Below are 20,451 nucleotides of genomic sequence, written 5' to 3'. Positions count from 1 at the left end.
GGCTTATTAAACGATAGCATGTGAAGTGATGAGCACAAACCCAAAACCAGGCTTTTTAAATGAGAATGTGTGAAGTGATGAGCTCAAATACAGACTATCGTTTAATAAGCCTGTTTTTGTGAGGTCATGGGCTCAAACAGAAAACCATGGTTATTTAATGGTAGCTTGTGAAGTACTGCACTCAAACCAAAGCTTCCCTTTTTTGGATAATGGCAAACTGCTAAAATTCAGTCTAGTCAGGGATCTTACTGAGAAAGGGCATATTCTTTTACAGTCATGTCCATACCTCTGTCTTGATAAGATTCCAAGATATTAACTGTGCATTGACTTAGGTATCAGCATAAATCAAAGCCACCATAAAATAATTATGTTGTATTCTCATATAAATAACCGTGAGATAATGACTTTTTTTGCTTTATTCCATGGCGAATGCCTCTTGCAGCACTGGCACACATCCCAGCAGAATGCAAACACAGTATACTGTATTCCTCCAGCTCAGCATTTCCTATTTATTTGTCTTTGAACAACGCTGCATTTTTAAGACTTTATTTCTTTCCCTGCATGCAGTCACTCTGCTTCTCAGCCCCCCTCAATCCACGCCCTAAACACTGGGTTATATCTACATCCACTATGAAACATTATCCCATTGATTGGTGCAGATCTGGAGGTGCAGTCTGAAATGAGAGAGAGAGAGAGAGAGAGAGAGAGAGAGAGAGAGAGAGAGAGAAGAGAGAGAGAGAGAGAGAGAGAGAGATATTTATAGGCCTCCAGGTTCCCCTTGGTCTGATGGTTGTTTTGATGGATTGGATGTTTTTGGTCAGGCTGGCACACAGGCCAGCTCACAGTAGGACTTCAGTGTGTGCTGCATTGCAGTGGAAACTAAATATATAAAGACATTAGAACACTGTGTGTGTGTGTGTGTGTGTGTGTGTGTGTGTGTGTGTGTGTGTAGGTGTATGTGCGCATGAATAGTTGAATACTTACTTGTTTGCAAGTGCGTGGTGTGTGTGGTCAGGCCTCTTAAAAATCATGCATCTTAATCAGAGCACGCATGCTGCTACACTTCGGCCCTTACCTTCTGGCTGATATACTTACCTACCTACTGTAGCAGAACAGGGCATACACTTGAGCACATTTATAGTCCCTACACACACACACATACACACATCCTTCAACCCCTCCGGATAAACACATGCTCCGTAGTCTACAAGCATGCCAGCCCTTGACACTCTTTATTTCAGTGCAGCATTCACACAATTGAAGGTGGCTGTTGTAAGAATCATGCTTCAACCTATTGGGCCTATTTGAACAACTACACTCTGAGTTAATACATAATATACAGGCTCATTCTTGGGCAGTTGGCCAGAATGTGATCAATATGTTTCCACTCTTAATATCATACATAACAGGGTGGCTGCTACGGTGGGAAATTGATTGCTACCTTGTGGATGTATTAAGAGACTGCACTGTCCCCAAGTCAATAAGTGAAGAGCACCTACTGGTTCCTACTTCCTGTTCAGGACACACACTTGATCAACATGCGAGTAAATGCAGTACAGCAGAATGTAGAGGCATGTTGTATGTTTTACTAATCATGACTGACAGAATAAAACTTTGTACCTCCAATTTTGTCGTTTTTCGTTTTGTCACTTTCTGAAAACACCAATTGCCTTGACGTGTGTCAAGATTTCACGATGAACAGGCCAACAAATCATACAAAATGACTTAGAATAAGATCTTGTTACATTAACTTCCATTGAAAGTCAAGGATGTTTTTTCCTTCTCCTGGTAAGCTAATCAAGGGCTAGAAGATGGTCAACAAATATTGTGTATTGCAAAATATGGGCTATAGTCATTCATTGCACAAAAGACTGTGTTTTTTATTGCATTCACTATGCTCACTATGCTTCCCAGGCCTGCTAGTATATACACATACACATCACTGTGCAAAAGTTTTAGGCACCATTAGGCACCAAAACATTTACCATTTGTCTATCCAATAGTACTGTACGAAAGTCTTACTGTCCAAAGTTTATATGTGTATAAAATGTGTTATATGTGTTCTTGAATCATAACACCACCACCCATTAGAAGCCCTGTGATTAAGAATGTGTGCATTAAGTCCAGTATTGTGGCCATTCTTAGTGTCTTATTTATTGTTTTTTTTTGGGTTTTTTTTTGTTTTTTTGTAGAGATAAGATCATATTGCTGACCCTTATATACACAAACCACTGTAAAACCTCTAACTAATGTATAGGTGTATTACGTCTAACACATGTTTAGAAAACATGCATCTGATGATTGTATTCTTTATATTCCACCACACAGACAATCATATGTAGCACCTTTCCTCTAGAATGGCACAATAATAAGAGTCACCCCAGTAAAAGTGTTTTACATAAAGAAGACACTCTTTATTATACATACAGATCTCTCAGTATAATAATCATATATATTCATATATATAATACCAGTACGTCAAAAATAATAATTATAGTTATCATATTTAAAAAACTAAGCAGATAAACTACTCTTTACTTTTTAAAAACATAAAAGTTTCATATATTAATATGGTTCTGTCTCATATAATCTGTCAACAAAAATAAAAAAAAGATCACAGGTTAAAGAGGTTACAAAGTAGCTTTTACTGTATGTAATACTGAATTATACAGGAGGATCAATGGTTGGCGCACAGGATTTGTGATCTAGGCCTAATAAATAAAGGGCTACCAAAAATGTCTGTGTCACGCAAGTGCATGAATGTATGCTATCCAGTTCTCAAATGAAGCTAAATGTAGCATGTGTGCATGTCTTTGTTTGTCTGTATATGTGTGTGTGTACTTGTTCTGTTGTCATTGTCTATAAGGGAGGGATTCACAGAAACACCTGGGTCGAAGCAAGGCATGATGGTCTTTGAAGTGTGGACAAATTGGGAGCTTGTGGTTTTTCAGAGAATGTTAGTAAGTCTTTCATATTTGCCCCTCTGGAATGGTCCATTAACACAGACTAAGAGGGTACAGGGTGCATTTAAGGCTGGCTTTGTGCTTCCAAAAAGCATCAGATCAGACAGCACTTCATTTACCACATGGTTAATAAGCAGCCGTTATTCAATGACAGAAAGGAGCAATTTGGATGTACCATCTCCTCTCCTAATGATAATTGGTCAGCACAGACTGCTCAACGTACAAATATTTGTAGCTTATATTATGGTCATAATTAATTGATGGTCACCACAAAGCTCTTAATGGAAGCAAGGCAGTGATTGCTATGACAATACTTCTCTTTTTTTAATTTCCTGTGATGCACAGAATCTCCAATTAAACTTTATTAGTGGATCCAACTGGAAAACGTTCACTCTTATTAGTGCTTGCTCATATGTGGTTGTGTATGGCATCTGTAAACAAAAGGGGTGATAGCCTCTGAATCCCATTTCATACTTTCATGTTAAGTTTCATCTGCTTTCTTTTAAAGGAGGTAGGTCTATTTTGTTGGCAACATAGAGAGCATCTTTCATCTCCCATTACTGAATTCCATTTGGGTGGGGTTTCCAGTCTTCTCCCTCCTAAAGAATCCCTCTTGGATGTGCTGGGCTCTAACAGGGGACACAGGAGAGCTGAAACCAGCATGGGGTGGAGAAGACACAAGACACTGGCTGCTGCACAATTTCCTTCTCCTTTTTCTTCACCGTCTCCCTCTGTTCCACTCCTTTTCTCTCTCCCAGTGCATTAGACACCAGAGAACTGGGCTCCTCTCTCAAGGCCAGGAACCCACCACTGGATCCAATCAAGGCAAGGGTCAGGAGGCGTCAAAGCTGCAGAGTAAAAAGAGTTGGCTGATAAGCATTTGGCATGGCACAAACCCCTCTCTGGTCCAGTGGACAATTGTCACTGTAATATCAAAACTTCAGAATATTTCATAACAAATGGACAAATAAAAATGATCAGAAACTACCTGGAATAAAATCTTGTATTATTAACATACAAAAAAGGTTAAAAACTTTATTTTCCCCACTATAAAGCTAACATTTCAGAAATGCATGGTTTTGTTTTGACAGCAACAACCTTTTGATGAATTGCACATATTCTGTGGATGTGCAGGCACACACCCATGTGTATGGGTGTATATTTATGTACTAAGAGATGCAACTTTTTGGGCCTGCTAAAAAATTAATGCATGGGGCCCTTGCCTCACCTCATTTCTTACATCATAACCTATCAAATCACTAACTGTGGTGCATAAATGCATAAAACGTGACAAAATTCTCATAACTCTGCTTTTTATTTATAGCTCCATAATTTCAACTTTTATTTTGCATGCAGAAAGCTGTGAATATAAAAATAAGCAACATGACTGTATATCAATATACTTTATGCAGCTAGACAAAACTGTAATGTGTGCTGCTTCTCAAAAGCATTGCACCTTCAACATTTCACACATTGTGCTGCACTAAATTCAATTAAACAGGACTAATTATGGTCTCTTGGTAATCAAACATGCAATTGGTAAGTTGTTTTGCAGTACCAACAATACCCACAACATGCTCGTAAAAGCATATTGTGACATATTGTGATGTAATTTATCATGATAATAACAAATGTCATATTGTCCAGCTTTTTGTGTGAGTGTGAATATATGTGAGCATTAATATTATCTCCCAGGACTATTGGGTCATTTCACTCCTGCCCCTTCTGTTAAATGCACTCCCAGTAGGAGAGGCCATGTGAAGAGATGTTAATATTTAATGATGAAGCAAATTTAATAGCAGAATAATTCAACCCACAAGGAAGCATTAGAGAGGTTTGCTTTCTTGATTTTGCTGAGCTCACATTCATAATCTCCATACCCATTTATTACAGTTCTAGCTAAATATCTGAGGCTATAGGACTAGCCATCTGATATTTGTAAGTGAGCTTAATTTAAACTTTTGAACTGAACATATATGCAACCACATGTTGAGACTGATCTTAGTCTAATCCCTATAATCTCTATATTTTTATATTTGTGTCATTTTATGTGCTTGCCAGAATCTTTTCTAATAAAACTGCAGAACTTTGATGTCATTTGTCGTTCAGTTTCTTTTTCATATTCAGCATTAGTACACAATATTAGAGATATTCATCTTCTGACACTGAATTGCACCATTGCACCGTCTTACCTTTCCCAAAGCTTGACACTTCTACAGGACGTAGTGCAGCAGCCAGCAGATACCAGAGCTGTGGATGAAAACAGTAGTCAATAGTACAATATTGACTACTAGCAGAATAGTCACATTGTGAAGAAAATAGTGAGATGAGTATAGATATTTTTAGTTAATAGAGTAGTTTCTCTCACTATTAGCTGGGATGATCCTGATCTAGACTTAATGCTAACTATTCATGAACTAGGTATGCACATGACATTCACATTCATGCAGTAGAATGTGAATGAAAGAATTTGACTTGATGATACGTACATTATAAAGTATCTGTGCAATGTCCCCAGATTAGCACAGATATCCTGAATAGAAAAGCCATAACCTGGTACACATAACACAGCCGTTTCTATTAGCAGGTTTTGTTATTACATTACCACAAGGTCAGTTAGAAACGGACTAACATCACTACTACTGAGTGATCTCCAGGTTCAGCAAACTGCAGAGGCAAATTTGCTCCTGATTTATTACAAGACTTAGAATTATTGAAAACTGCAGATTCAAGCTAGATTAAATCACAGCTCTCGCCGGTAATAACTTATATAGCGTTTCCCCTGAAGTAAAACAAGTCCAGCTTAATTCGCGCTTTACACTATACTGGCTGATTTTCATGTTATTCATCAACTTAGTATTGTGCACCGAAGTGTTTGACCCAGAATAAAGAGGGTGGCATATGGCCTAACCTGGCAACAAGTTCAATAGGGATAGTACTGCCACTCTGCTTCTGCACTCATCTCACTCATTCACAACACACTAGACCCCAGGAGGACCCTCTCTCTCTTTCTCTCTCTTTCTAAAGATACCACACAGATCTTCCCCATGTAGAGGTGGAGGTTTAATGAAATAACTTGCTGTCTAGCTTTCTCACATTCTTCACACTTCACACTGCTGTGTATACACACACACACTCAGCAACTCACTTTAATCTTCATTCCACACATACAGTGTGGCTCCACTAGCTGGAGGTGTGACCCTGAGTGTGTGGTGATGAAAAGTGCCTTCTGTTTGGCTCAAGTGTCACTTCTGCACCCACTCTATGATGATAAGACTCTCTGTCTCTCTCTCTCTCTCTCTCTCTCTCTTCCCTTCTACCTCTTTCTCACTCTCTCTCTTATAAGCATACACACATATACACTACAATACATATTCAGAAAGCATCTTTTCTTAATCATAATCTAGTTTACAGCCTAAGAGCCACTTCTCATGAGCCAAATCAAGAAACTGTTTGTTCTTTTATAGATTCAGTTACTTTGCATAAAAGAGTTATTAATGATTCATGAGTGTCTCTGTAGCAAGAGCTTCCAAGAACTGGCATTCAAAAAGACACCACCTCTGTCTGCACAAGGGCAGCCACACATCACTCCTGCAGGCTAGCTCATAGTCTGGTCCCTTATGCAAAGACTAATTAAATATTCCATACTATATGAATGTGTATAAATAAATATATAAATACTATTTTATATTTGTAATGTATTTGTAAATTAGGAAATAGAACAAATAAAATAGCAATTTCAGCATTGCGGCATATGAAGTTTGGACACCATATATGTATTAGCCACATCCACTGCTAACAGGTGTACAATATCAAGCACATAGCAATGCAATCTCCATAGACAAACAATGGCAGTAGAATGGTTCGTACTGAAGAGCTCAGTCACTTTAAACGTGCCACTGTCCTAGAATGCCACCTCTGCCACAAGTCAGTTTGTGAAATTTCTGCCCTGCTAGATCTGCCCCAGTCAACTGTAAGTAAGCACTATTATTGTGAAATGAAAGTGTCTAGGTGCAACAACAGCCATGAAGCAGGAGACCAAGTCAACTCACAGAGTGGAGCTGCTGAGTGCTGAAGTATGTAGCGCATAAAATTCGCCTACCCTCAGCTGCATCACTCACAGCTCAGTTCCAAGCTGCCGCTGGAAGCAACATCAGCACAAGGACAGCATGTTGGGAACTTCATGAAATGGGTTTCCATGGCCGAGCAGCTGCACACAAGCCTAAGATCACTATGCACAATGCCAAACATTGGCTGGAATCAAGGGTGCAGTAGTGAGTTTCACAGTGGGGGGACACATTTGCTACTATAAATCTGCCACTGAGGTCACAGAGCTGAATAGCTGCTTAAAAACAATTCTGAAGAGGCATATTGTTTTATTTTTCTTTACTGATCTATGAAAAAAAAATTGAACAGTATGGAGACACTTGAAGAAGCGCTTACTTGTGTTCTCTGATGACGATGAAACCAGCTTCTTGTTTGCTGGCTTCCTGTTTGTATTTTCTAGTTCCAACTTAAATGGTGTGGCAGATATTAGTGCCACAATGTAACTGCTGCACATTTAAGGTGGAACAGGCATTCGAACAAGAAGCTGGCGAATATGAAGCCTTCAGCTTCATTGTTCTCTGTGGCTAAAATCAGGCTGACATATTACATTACTGTCCTGTCTCATGTACACAACAGAACAGAACAAGAACAGAACAAGTAAAAATTCCAAAAAAGTTTGATTTTTATGCAATGGAGTTGACTGTTCTTGGGACTGAATTCCTAAGCTAATGGCAAGGCTAAGGACGAACTGCATTTAAGATACAGGGTAAAAGGTAAACAAAATAATGGCAAAATTTAATGTTTTAAACCAGGGGTGTGCAGTCCTGCTCCCAGAGATCCTGGAGAGTTCAGATCCAACATACCTGGCTCTGATATTCAGATGCTCCTGAAGGCCTTCATTACCTGGATCAGGTGTGTTAGATTAGTGTTGGAGCTAAACTCGGCAGGGTGGTAGATCTCTGGGAGCAGGATTCAGCAGAAGTTACACACAAGCTGTTTTCATAGCTGTAATTAGCCGTCGTTGCTATTAGTTGTGCTCTCATTACTGACCTCAAGTTCAAAGCTGGTGAAAGCTAACCTCATTGCCAGCCAGATGCTCCAACTAGGCAAAAGCTGAGGCCAGTGAAGCTGGTGATTGGAGGATATTCAAACACAGCATGATTTTTTTTTTTGAGCAAAAGCTCTTTATTTTTGAACAGGCACCTCAACATAAACCTTAACAAACACTAAAGAAGGCCCAGCGCCACCCAACACACAACACAGCATGAAATGGGAAGGTTGTCTGATTTGCTGGCAAAACACGTTACCCTCATTGTCGCGCTTTCAAATTTTTTATTTTTTTCCCCTCGGTACAATTTTTGTGTGGGACAAATGCACTGTTTCCAATTCGTACGCCAATGGCTGGAATGATGTAAAGCATGCTGCCACTGGACTCTGGAGCAGTGGAAATCTGTTCTCCAGAGTGATGAATCATGCTTCACTATCTGGCAGTCTGATGGACGAATCTGGATTTGGTGGATGCCAGGAGAATGCTACATAACAGCTTGCATAGTGCCAATGGTAAAGTTTTATGGTGGAGAAATAATGGTCTGGTTTGGGCTTGACCCCTTAGTTCCAGTGAAGGGTAATGTTAATGCTACATCATACTTAGACTTTTTAGACAATTATCTGCTTCCAACTTTGTTGAAACAGTTTGGGGAAGGCCCTTTCCTGTTCCAGCATGACTCCTCCCCTGTGCACAAAGTGAGATCCATAAAGACGTGATTTGACGAGTTTAGTGTGGAGGAACTACAGTGGTGTGCAAAGAGCTCTGACCTCAACCCAAACACCTTTGGGATGGACTGGAATGTCGATTGCAAGCCTGGCCTTCCTGTCCAACATCAGTGTCTGAGCTCACAAATGCTCTTTTGACTGAATGGGCACAAATTCCCACAGACACACTTTAAAATCTAGTGGAAAGGCTTCCCACATATCTATTTGTGTATATCTATCAAACACTAACACTTACTCTAGAGTTCTTATTGCCATTTTGCCATAGATTGATTTACACTGATTTACACATTTAATTAAATATGGAATAAAATATATGTAAATGGAATTTGACAGTTACATAATTAATTACTAATAGTTATTAATTATTGATAATGTAATAGTTGTTTGCATAATGAACTACATTTACATGCTGTCTTGACAGATTTGAGTCTGTATATTAGACTTTTTTCTTTATTTTTTGTTTTTCATCACTGGCATTACTGCAAAATCTTCGGGTAAAATCGACTTTCAGTATTGATACTATTCCTCCAAGCTTGGACAGCTGACACTGATTCCGCATTAAAAAAAAAAATTCTCTGTCCAGTGGTAGATAACTATAAAGCAACTGAAGCATCCAGGGACTCATGATGGCAATGGGCTTTCACAGAGCAATATTCCCAGTGCTCCTCTTAGTGTGTACCTGTCTGATCTAAGGCTGAGCTAGGAGAGCATGTGTGCACTCTCTGTCTTTATTAGTTGTCTCTGTTTCTGTTTCTGACTGGGCAAAACATATCAGAATTCATCTTCACATGTCCTTATTTGTCCTTGAATAATGTATGTGTAAAAGGTTAAAATGGTAATACAGTCATTTAAAACCATGTCTAAAACAGAACATGTCTTAATAAGTGTAATATTTTTAACCACAGGCAGTCAAAATGTAGGTAAAAAATAAGTGTTCTTTCTTCTGTAGTAAATGAACAGTTTCTGTCTGCCAGTTATGCAGACTCATGCTAGTCTAATTTGTATTGCTTTGCAGGGCAGACACATTCATAATCACTAATTTGCTTAACAGGGCCTTTACAGTGGAAATCAATTTCATATAATCATATACAGAAGCTAAACTCCTATATAATATGGAAATTGAATGGTTCAATTCAATAAAAACATTACAGAGGAGGCCTCTGCATAGTATTTGCTTTCAAAGACACCAGCATTTCCTATTCTTGACCCCACTGCTATCAATTTTACACAAAAGTGGAAAATTAGAATGTCGATTCAACTAAAACTAGCAAAAGCACATCACTTAAAAGTGATAATTCAGTGGCAACAAGTGTACAATAATAATGGGTGTGGACATAAGTGGCAAGTGTTTTAGTGCTGGGTCTGGCTGCCATAGGTGCTACATGTATCAGTAGCTCTAATGAAACACCCCAGAACTCACACTGGCTTTTCCTCTTAGCCATCTTACTTCTGAAAACTTCACACACACCCACCCACATGGAAGGGTACAGACTTATGAATCAGCATGTCCTCTGGTGTTTGATGGTCATCTTACAGTCCTAAACAATGCTACAAAAGTCTCCTTTAGTATGTGAGACTGGAAGTGAACATGAGAGATTGGACGAGAACATGGACACTGGACACTAATATTCTAAATCAATCAAATAGTTGTATCTGTATGTACAGTACAGTTTATTCAACTTCTAGTCAAAAAGGTCATTAAGCACAATTATTCATTTTTCAGCATCAAGAACAAAGAACTAAACAAATAGACCAAGAATTAAACTACACAGAAATTACAGAGAAGCCTTAAAACCTAATATTAAAAAAAATCAGCATTTATTCTGTCCACACTTTGACTTTATTACAGCTTTCATTCTTTTTGGGACACTTGGTTTCAGTTCTTTAAGAAAATTTGTAGGGGATATTTTTCCAAACCTCCAAACTTCAGTGTTAGAACTTTGTTATATTTTCTGCTTCTAAAGATCCAAGCAATCACACTTTCAGTGATGCTGAGGTTTGGACTCTGGGGTGGTTAGTTCATTGAACCTCATTAACCAACCGTTCTTAAGCAGAAATTTCTTCTTAAAACCCATTTAGTAGTAGCGTTCACAAGAGTTCACAAGATTCTGACATTCACCAATGTTTTCTTATTTGGTATTCGTTCTTAAGTAAGAACAGAATCTATGCACACTTAAGAGCATAAATTTTGCAGTTTAAGAACATATCATGAATCTGACATTGATGTTTTCTAAGAACCTTTCGCCAGAGCAAATTTAAGAAAAAACATATTGGTGAATGAGGCCCATTGTTCTGAGAACACCAGCAGCTTCTTTGTTTGATTTGCAGACTTCTTGTGTGTTTATTTCTTTTCTTCAGTAACAGTTTGACAGCTACACATCCCTTCAGACCCATAGCATTAACTTACCTTCTCACAGTGCAAGGACGGACAGAACCACCTGTGGATTTTTTCAGATGTGAAGCAAGAAAAGAGCTTAATTATCTCCTGTTTATTAAAGGTGAAAGCTTTGGGTACTGTTTGAACTCAGTTTTTGAACAGTTTTGGAAACTCCATATTTTCCTTTGACTTTCCCCTTTTTAATGCAGGTAGATTATGTTATATCTAATCTCTTCAGAAACATCTCCTGAAAATGAATAACATGTTCTTAATGGCTGTTTTGACTGGAAATTGAAGAAATTAAAGGTTGTCTCTGACTTGTATACTACTGTATGTCCATGTAGTGGGACTATTGTTGGACTATTAGAGCAGTAGAGGCCAAATCTCACTCTTTTCCTATTTTGCTGTCCTTATCCTCCACACTTTCTCCCTCTCTCTCTCTCTTTCTGTCTCCAGATGCACCAGACTGCTCCTGCCCTGCTCTCATCAGAGAGTGTACAGGGCCTCCCTGCTGACCTTCACAAGGGCATCCACTGTGCCACTCATTAAACAAACCCATAAGCTCCTCTCCGCTGTGCTGAGCTGCTGGGTGGCCTTCACACAGGGAAACGGGGGAGTGGAAAAATAATGAATATACTTGTGGGAAGCAAAGTAGCTGAGCATAAACACAAATCAATATTTTTCATTCCCTTGGAGAGTGGAATGCTGCATACCCGTCCAAATCCGACATGGGTCAGATTTTCTCTTCTTTTAGCACATTATGCTACAGCTAATGCTTGCTCTTTATTTCAAGGTGAAATCTAAAATGAATCCAGAAACCTATACAAGAAAACTAGCATTCCTGGTATGAGTATAGGAAAAGGAACACTTGTCATTTACCAAAGCTTATCCAACACCTTCAAGTCCTCCAGTGAGCTAAGACACATCTCTGAGCTCTTGGCTTAATGTATAGTGTTTGAGTGGAGTGATAAAAAAAGGGAGAACAGAGAAGAGCAAAGGCAGACACTCTTTGAATGACAACACAATATGCCTAGTACATCAAAGACCAACACACACACAGACATGCTTATAATCAGAAATACACCACAGATGTCATTATACGACATGGAAAGGCCTGTTCGGTAGAGATCACAGGGCAGTTTGAGGTACAGAACAAAGGGAGGGTAACTACACTGTGTTATCTCACGCACACTGCTCCTACATCTCTCCTATTCAAGTTAAATGCCTTTATGAGAAAAGACAGAAATAATTACATGAAACCACCCCAGGGTGTAGCTCCACGCATGATATGTTTATTAAAATATATGAATCTTGTGATGTTTTCATTGTTTCGTTGTTTTTCATTAACAAGCACAGGGGGGCTTTCTTATGCCAGAAGCAATGAAAGCGGTCAGGAGTGCAACAGCAGGTTAGACACGTGCATACATATTAATGTGTTAAATATCTTTACCAAAACAATAAAGGGGGGGGGGCTTGGCTTCAAAGTGAAATGCTAATGAGGGGAGGAGAGGCAGCTGTTGGCCTACTTTGGAGGCTGGCCCTGGAAGAAAAGCCCGATTGCTATCTGTGGAGCACTTTGCACTTTGCCATTAGAGGAGATAACTGAAGGACAGCAAAGCCTCTGGCCTAAGCCCTCGCCTCAACCTGTCTCTGCCATGGTCCTTCCAGGCCAACTTCTGCTATCCCATAATGAGTTTCCTTCTGTATATGAGCTTCCTTCAAGCAATGAGCATAAAATAGCATTTACATACTTTCTCTATCCACCCTTTTCTTTACTTTTGTTCTGCTTTTTTGCCTGTAGTAGTGTAGAATCCACAATGGAAGCACATCAGGGAAATCAGTACAGTCAAGAGACTAAACTGCCATTTGGAAAACAGGATGATAAAATACCTCACACAGAGTATTTTCCCTAGGGCTAAATTAAGTCTAATCATTGTTCACTGTTAAGACACTGAGTCTGAGCTCCATCGCTGAATCTTCTCCACAGAGAGCCTTCACTCCCACAAAAGGAGTAGTTTGGTGATATATTTCCACCTGAAATAGCCCAGCGGTAAGGACTGGAATAAATGGTGCATGTTTTAGGATGTGGTGAAGGTGTTATTGGTCACAGCTGGTTCTAAACACCGAAATAAGAAACATATGGATGGAGGGGGCCACATGCGCCCCACTGACCCAGCTTCCAGAACCAGCAGCAGTCTTTCTCTATGCAAACAGAGAAACGTCTCAGCCAAACTAAAGTTTACCTGAAACAGCCTACCACATTGGGCCATCGGCAGGATTTCATGATAGACAAGGCTATTAACAAAGTAAACGACAGACCCTCTATCTCCCCCAGCATGGAGGACACAAAGCAAACAGAAACCAGCCACACAAACAATGAGCCTTCCAGTAAAGTCATTTTCAGTTACTGCTCAAATGACACGGCTACTCTAACTGAAGTGGAGGCCATTTTACAACAGCGGCTGAGGGCTCTCGTGAACAGAAAATTGACTCTCGAGGACTCTCAGCTCATCTGACCTGCTGAGAAAAGCTTTGTGACGAATGTGTTCATCAATATGGAATGGTCCTACACTCTAAAGATGATTGTGAAGCCCATGTGTGTGTGGTGGTGTGGGCTTGGAGGAGATCTGAGTCTGAGTGAGTAACAGAGAGGAAAAGAGGAAGAGAAACATGTGAATCAGCTCATGTTACTCACCACGAGTGGTCTGACATGCTTACTCCACAGTGTTGGACTGACACATTGCACACTCTGTATGGCTAATAGCCAGAGGTGGGTAGAAAGTACAGGGAGATTCACTCGAAAGAGGCCCTGAATATTCTGTTGTAACTCCTGTTAGGATGAAGCAATCTGAACCAAAAAAATACGCTACATACCTTGACGTATGTGTAACTGATTGTATTACATGCCGTGCTGGAAGTCATCACTGTTTTCTGCCAGACACGTGAAGGGGTACGGCGGTATGCACCCAGAAGTTGCAAACGGAGGTTAAAGGTTGCAATGGCTGTGTACCTCATATATGCCTCGAATATATATATATATATATATATATATATATATATATATATATATATATATATAGCATTTTACAAATAAGAGCAATTTTCATCTCTTGTACTCTGGCTGCCGAGTTCTAAAAAGAGCTGCATTATGGGCACAGATTTCGAGTCATCTCCGCTCTGTGTACCCACCACGCTACAATACCTTTCATTTTACTTCTTACTTTTGTCAGAACAAAACCTTGTATCTCCAAAATGTTAACTTTACAGGAGAAACAAAGAACTGGACAGCTCAACACACTTGGAGGAGAACGCCAATTCTATTAAATCGGCGAACAGATGCCCACTTTGGCATCAGACAAAGTGATGGTGGGAGAAGAAGGATCATCGAGAGATAGTTAGACTTATGCTCACTTGGACAACAAGCAACAACAGGTATCAGATGTTACGTCACCAAGGAGCCCAGTTAAGTAATTTTTTTTGACATGATACTTTTGTACCTCTAGTTGTTTTATGGAAAGGTCCTTTTACCATTATTTTGCTAAAGTAACAATATTTTTCTTGAGCATGGGTTTGGGCTATACAACTCAACTCTGCTAATATCACACTCTTTTCATTAGGTCAGTATGTTTGCAAGAAAATCTAGAAAAGTCTAGATAACCAACAAAACTCACTACAAACACAGTAAAGTAGTGAAAGACACACTGTACACTGGTATACTCATTCCCTCTCATTGGTCTGTGGAGGGTGGTTGGGTTCATCTAACACTCTAATGTTCTGGTACTACTAAACTAATCTACATATCTATATCTATCGGTAAGACTACCGATTTTTATTTTTGATATTGATAGACAATACTGGTTCCTAAACTGCAACGTATGCCATTTGCTGGGTTCAAAATATAAAAACTATAAAATGATATGCTTCCTTTCTGGAAATCTGATAACTGTCTAGTTAACTTGCTTACTGTATGAGGTTTCCTAGTGTACAATTTTAAAAGAAGCAGTCCAATAAAAACAAGCTATATCAGGTTAATAAGGCATTCTACAGAGTCCTAAGAAAGCTTACAATTATTAAGTTTATTAAAGCAAACTGATACCGTGCTATGTTTGAAAATTTTTATTGTATCAATACTGTTCAGCATTATCTGCAACTACACTTGTAACTGCTGCATTTGTCTAATGAATTTAAGTATTTATATACATTCAGCAGTTCAGTCAGGGTATTGCTAATGGAAAAAATGTTTGTCAGTTCATCCACTCAGATGATGATATAGGGTGCAATACAATTGTTTATGCTGAAGGGAATTCATAAAGAAATGTCGATAAGCTCTTGTATATTTCCTCCTCCCATACTGACAACTGCTCCATCTTGAGCTCATTCTCTCTGTCTAAGGCCGTGCTCATCTGCATACAAATTTCATTCATTTTAATGGCCTTAGCAATTACCCAGCTCTGTTCCCCAATCTCCTTCAGCCAACTCCCTCCTACCTCATCTAAGTGTGTGGAGAGAGGGAGGTACTGACTCCTCCACCCAGCTGATCTGTGCACTGTAGCTCAGGAGCACTGGGCCTTGGGGCGTACTCCGCTGGAACTTCACACAAAACACCTGACCTTAATAAGAATGTTTGTTGTGCTGTCTGCATCCACAGATATGCTTTGCTGGTGAATTATAAAAGAATCTCTGTCTGTTTTCAGAAAATTCAGGACAAAATAAATTACTAGCACAATGCTATATATCTACTGCATGTAGAAGTGAGAAACATGTTATTGTACCAGTTTTCCCATACATAAGGCACTGTGAATGGTTTTGTGTGGGTGAGTTTGGGCAGTAAATAAAGAAATGAAAAACCTTCGGCTTCTGCGTTCACCGCAGAGACACCATGCTTGCATCATGCTTTAATGTACCAAAAGACATCACAAAATTCTATAGAATACACATGCTTTCCTACATGCAGCAGAAGTTCAATAATAACCTTACCTCTAATAGTAGTAAATGTCTTACAACATTAGCCTAAGATAGTCCAGTCAATTTGCCACATTAGCTAAATGTGTTCATGCCATTCTCCTACATTAGCTAAAGGCATTCTAGGTACTTGCTCCATTAACCGAAGATCTTCTAGCTATTTTGCCACTCTGGTATGTGATATAGGTGTCTGTGGTACATTAACCTGTGGCAATAAAGATTTTGTCCTAGATGTAGTAATGTCAGGCAAAATGTAATGTATGATACTGATGAATGTTAAAACAGCTTGGAGGATAACATAATGCTTCTGTTATTCTGAATACTTAACTATTTCATTAAAGCAATAAATGCCAAGCACCTCCCCAACCATTACCCTTTTCCATCATTCAAGAGTTTGAAATCACTTCAGAAATTATATAAATATAAATATGTTGAAGATGCATGTATGAAATGATTATATTAAGATGACAATACTATATGTCAACTGTTTTAACTAATATAATAATTTAGATATGTCCAGAATGATGAAGAGAGCTGTAGATTGTTCTATAATGATAGACAAAGCTGTTTAACCCCAGGCTTATTACATACTAAGGCTTATTATTCAGTAACTACAGGGACTTCAGTGCAAAGTGTGTAATAAAACTTCGGGCCTACTGGTGAACACTGGCTTTTTAAGTGGATAACATGGAGAATGATGTTAAAGTAAAATTTACATCCAGACATTTGAAACATGTTGATTAAATCTCAAGATAAAGGTCTTTAAATACATTATTACAGTATATCATTTATCATTTAATAACTTCTCAAAGGTCTCCAAAGATGTGAAATATTGAATAAATATCTAAAAATACTTTCTGTCTTAAAATATTTCAAATTACACTGTATAAGTTATTTTTTAATAAAATAACAGCAAGTATAGACACAAGTGATTCCAAATTTCACACACACACAAACACACACACACACACACTCGCGCGCACACACACACACACATACACATATATATGATATATATGCATGTGTGTATTTGTGGATGTGTGTTAGCACTGTCACAGTTACTACTGTGGCAACAATACCCTCCCCGTTTCTCAAGGTACCGTGACCAAAAAGATGTCCAAACAGATGAATGTTGCTGGGAAATTGTGTTCATATATAGTTAAAAATGTATGCCACTTTAATAGCCTAATCTGACATAGTGACCATCATGAAAGACAAAAATGTTGTGTAGTCTGATATTGGCATTAGATGTGTGCTTGGCTTACATGTGATATCGTAGGTGGGATGTACTCTGGTGACAACTAAACTCAGCCTGACAGTGACTACACACAGCCTTAATTTTGTCAAGCTTTCTAGCAAAAATTTTTTAAATGGAACTTCCCATTCAAGAGGCCTTTCTCCTTCATTGATTCAAAGAGTACATAACTATGTCTAATAAAATCCAATTCACCTGAAGGTGAGAATGGCATGCATTCGTTTTGCAGGGCTTCCCCAAATTGTTCCTACAAGGTTGGAAGCATATAATTGTCCAAAATGTTTTGGTATGCTGAAACATTAAGATTTCCCTTCACTTGAACAAAGGGGCCTGAAAAACAACCCTATAGCAATATCCCTCCTCCACCAAGCTGTACACTTGGTACACTGCATTCAGGGAGGTAACGTTCTCCTGGCATTCGCCAAACCCAGACTTGTCCATCAGACTGCCAGATATAGAAGCGTGATTCGTCACTTCACAAAATATGTTTCAAGTGCTCGCATTCCTTGCAGTCCTAATATATATGTCCAAAAGTTTGTGGACAGCCTTTCTTATTAGTGAATTCGGCTGCATTAGGTGCACTCACTGCTGACACAGGAGCTCAAATGGACACACAGCTTGTATAGTCTCCATAGAAAAGCGTTGGCAACAGAACAGGAGCCTGCTGCACATGAGCCTAAGATCACCAAACCTAGGCTTGAGAGGTATGAAGCCCCCAGCATTGGGTTGTGGAGCAGTGCAACTGCGTTCTCTGGAGTGATGGAGCACCACCTACCTTTGGGATGAGTTGGTGTCATTTGTCATCCAGAACTAATCATCCAACATCAATACTTGATCTCACTAGTGCTCCTGCTGCTAAATGCAATCAAATCCTCTTAGCAATGTTTGAACATTTAGTGTAAAGCCTTCCTTGGCTCTTTCTTGTTATCCCTGACTGTTTCTGTGGTGTGATGTTATGGCATAACTCCTTTTTAAGGTGTGAGTAATGGTATGTGTATAATGGTATATTAAACACGAAATGGTTTAATACATCCAATCAATCAATCAATCAATCAAAGCATTGCATGCCTTCAGGTGAAGTACAGTCCCTCTTTCAGTGCACGTAGCATTAGCAGTAGCACGCCCACTGCATTCAGACTAAGCCCAAAAGCCCCACACAGAGCTTTCAGCCTGATACATGAGCAGCCTTCTGCCTTTTCTGCCTATGCTCAGAAATGTGAGCCTGGCTGTCTGAACCAAGAGCAAAAAGTGCAGCACTTTCACTGTGGAAAAAACAGGCATCTCATCTCTTTCTCTGTCCTTCTATATCTCTCTATTCTTTACATTTTTCCAATTTTACTCTTTTTTAAGGTACTACAAGAGCTATTTGCTGCTGTTTACATCACACGTCATGCTATAATCTAGTAAAAATAAACAACAATAACTTTTAAAACAGCAATGACTTAACTACTTTGCTGGCAGAAAGGTAACAATATTTACATTTCTCTGCATAATAACAACACTGAGAGTTATGAAGACAATAGAGTTTAAAGGCATTCATATCTACAGCGTCCCTTCAAAGCATGATAAAAAACAGTACTGTGAGCAGTTACAAATGTGCACACATATAGAATGGCAATACATACAGTGCCCATGGCAAGGCCGAAAACACTAATGGGCAACTGATGATTCATCAGTGAAGCAGTCATCGTATGTAATGCTGGTTTAAATTGACAAGGACATGTACCAGTGTGAATATACTCTCTATTTATAGCTCATGTTTAAATGGATCATTTCAATGCCCCCTGTGCAGTGGAGGACCCCCAGAGCTGCCAGTATTCATGTCACACCTGATGGCGTTCTCTACTGAGCTGCTCCATCATTTTTCCAGGAGAGGAGCCATCTATCTGTCCACTCATGCATCTGTTCAAGTTATTTCTTGAATTTCTGTGGTCAGTGATACTATATCTGAAGAAGGGTAGTTAACCCTTAGAAGTCAGGAGTTACTTTATTATAATTGCATAATTACATATGTAATTAAACAGGTATGCAATGAATTACAACTACATTCAATTTACTTTGTATATTGATAGCTTTGTGTTTGCATGGTCAACTATTTCTGTTTGTTTTGAGGTCAAAAAATGGTAGAAATGAGGCAAAAATGTAAAGGATGCTTTTTCTTTGTGCAAAACAGGCCAGCAGGAAAATAACTTTACACCAAATTTCAATTACAATACAAAATCTCTGTATATCGCATATCTGTGTATCTTCTACTTACAAGCACAAATGTGGTATCCAATGCTGAATCCATACTTTCAACAGAGTTGTTCTGCTTGTCAGGTCATTTTATGAATTTCTAGAATCTGCGCTTTTGCTATGATAAGTGTGGTCAGGGTACAGTATATCTGAGGTGTTTTTAAAGCTAGTGATGGTCAGTGGATGACTTCTCTGCCGCAGCAGTGACTCAGTGTCTCAGGATTCTGCAAGATTGCCCTCCTTCCACACGGCCGCAATAGCCACTCCTACACTGTACTGTGTAACATCAGCTACCTCATAAATTCCCCTGTCAATGGAAAAGGTCAGCAATGTAGGACTGATAGAGACGTATGAGGGTGATATAATGAGACAGATTGCCTACAAAGACAGGTTCATATAGAATAGGTGCTGCTAGTAGATGACTACATGTACATGTTAAGTAGTGGGTGATGCTGTCTATACCATTGTTGCATTACACAACAATATCGATTTTTAGCAATATTAGTATTAATAGAAATGCAGCATTGATTAAAATGCAGTTAACAACAATGCATGTGTTTTGCTGGGTGCTTCAAAATAAATAAAAACTAAACAAATGATCCCTTTCTGGAACAGTGGTATCTGACTGTTTAGTATTGTGTAAAGTTTGCTTTAATGTAATTTTGAGAGAAGAAACTACAACAAAACAGTCAAATAGTCAGAACAGCTATGGCATTCTTTTTGAACAGACTACCAGAAGCAATATTAGATAGCGATATTAATGCAAACTTTAATATCAAACTCAAATTAACATTCACACTGTGATATATTTGGAAAGAATTGTGATCTTGAATTTTATT

At 38.9% G+C, this 20,451-nt stretch overlaps 1 protein-coding gene across 2 annotated transcripts in view; it reads right to left on the bottom strand.

Annotated features, from left to right (window-relative positions):
• Positions 1-2,832: 2,832 nt before the first annotated feature.
• ccdc85a (coiled-coil domain containing 85A) overlaps positions 2,833-20,451 on the bottom strand; it is a 28,474-nt gene continuing 10,855 nt past the window's right edge. For both annotated transcript variants that reach the window (XM_036574297.1, XM_036574298.1), the window contains exons 3-4: positions 5,156-5,213; positions 2,833-3,811 (exon numbers count right to left, since the gene is read on the bottom strand). In XM_036574297.1, the coding sequence (XP_036430190.1) occupies positions 3,796-3,811; positions 5,156-5,213 (74 nt within the window). In that variant the 3' untranslated portion in view covers positions 2,833-3,795. The remainder of the gene's footprint in view (positions 3,812-5,155; positions 5,214-20,451) is intronic.

This window comes from Colossoma macropomum, unplaced genomic scaffold, assembly GCF_904425465.1.
Source record: "Colossoma macropomum unplaced genomic scaffold, Colossoma_macropomum, whole genome shotgun sequence".
In the NCBI taxonomy this organism is placed as follows: Eukaryota; Metazoa; Chordata; class Actinopteri; order Characiformes; family Serrasalmidae; genus Colossoma; species Colossoma macropomum.
Note: the sequence above shows the minus strand (reverse complement) of the source record. Positions and strands in the feature narration are given on the sequence as shown.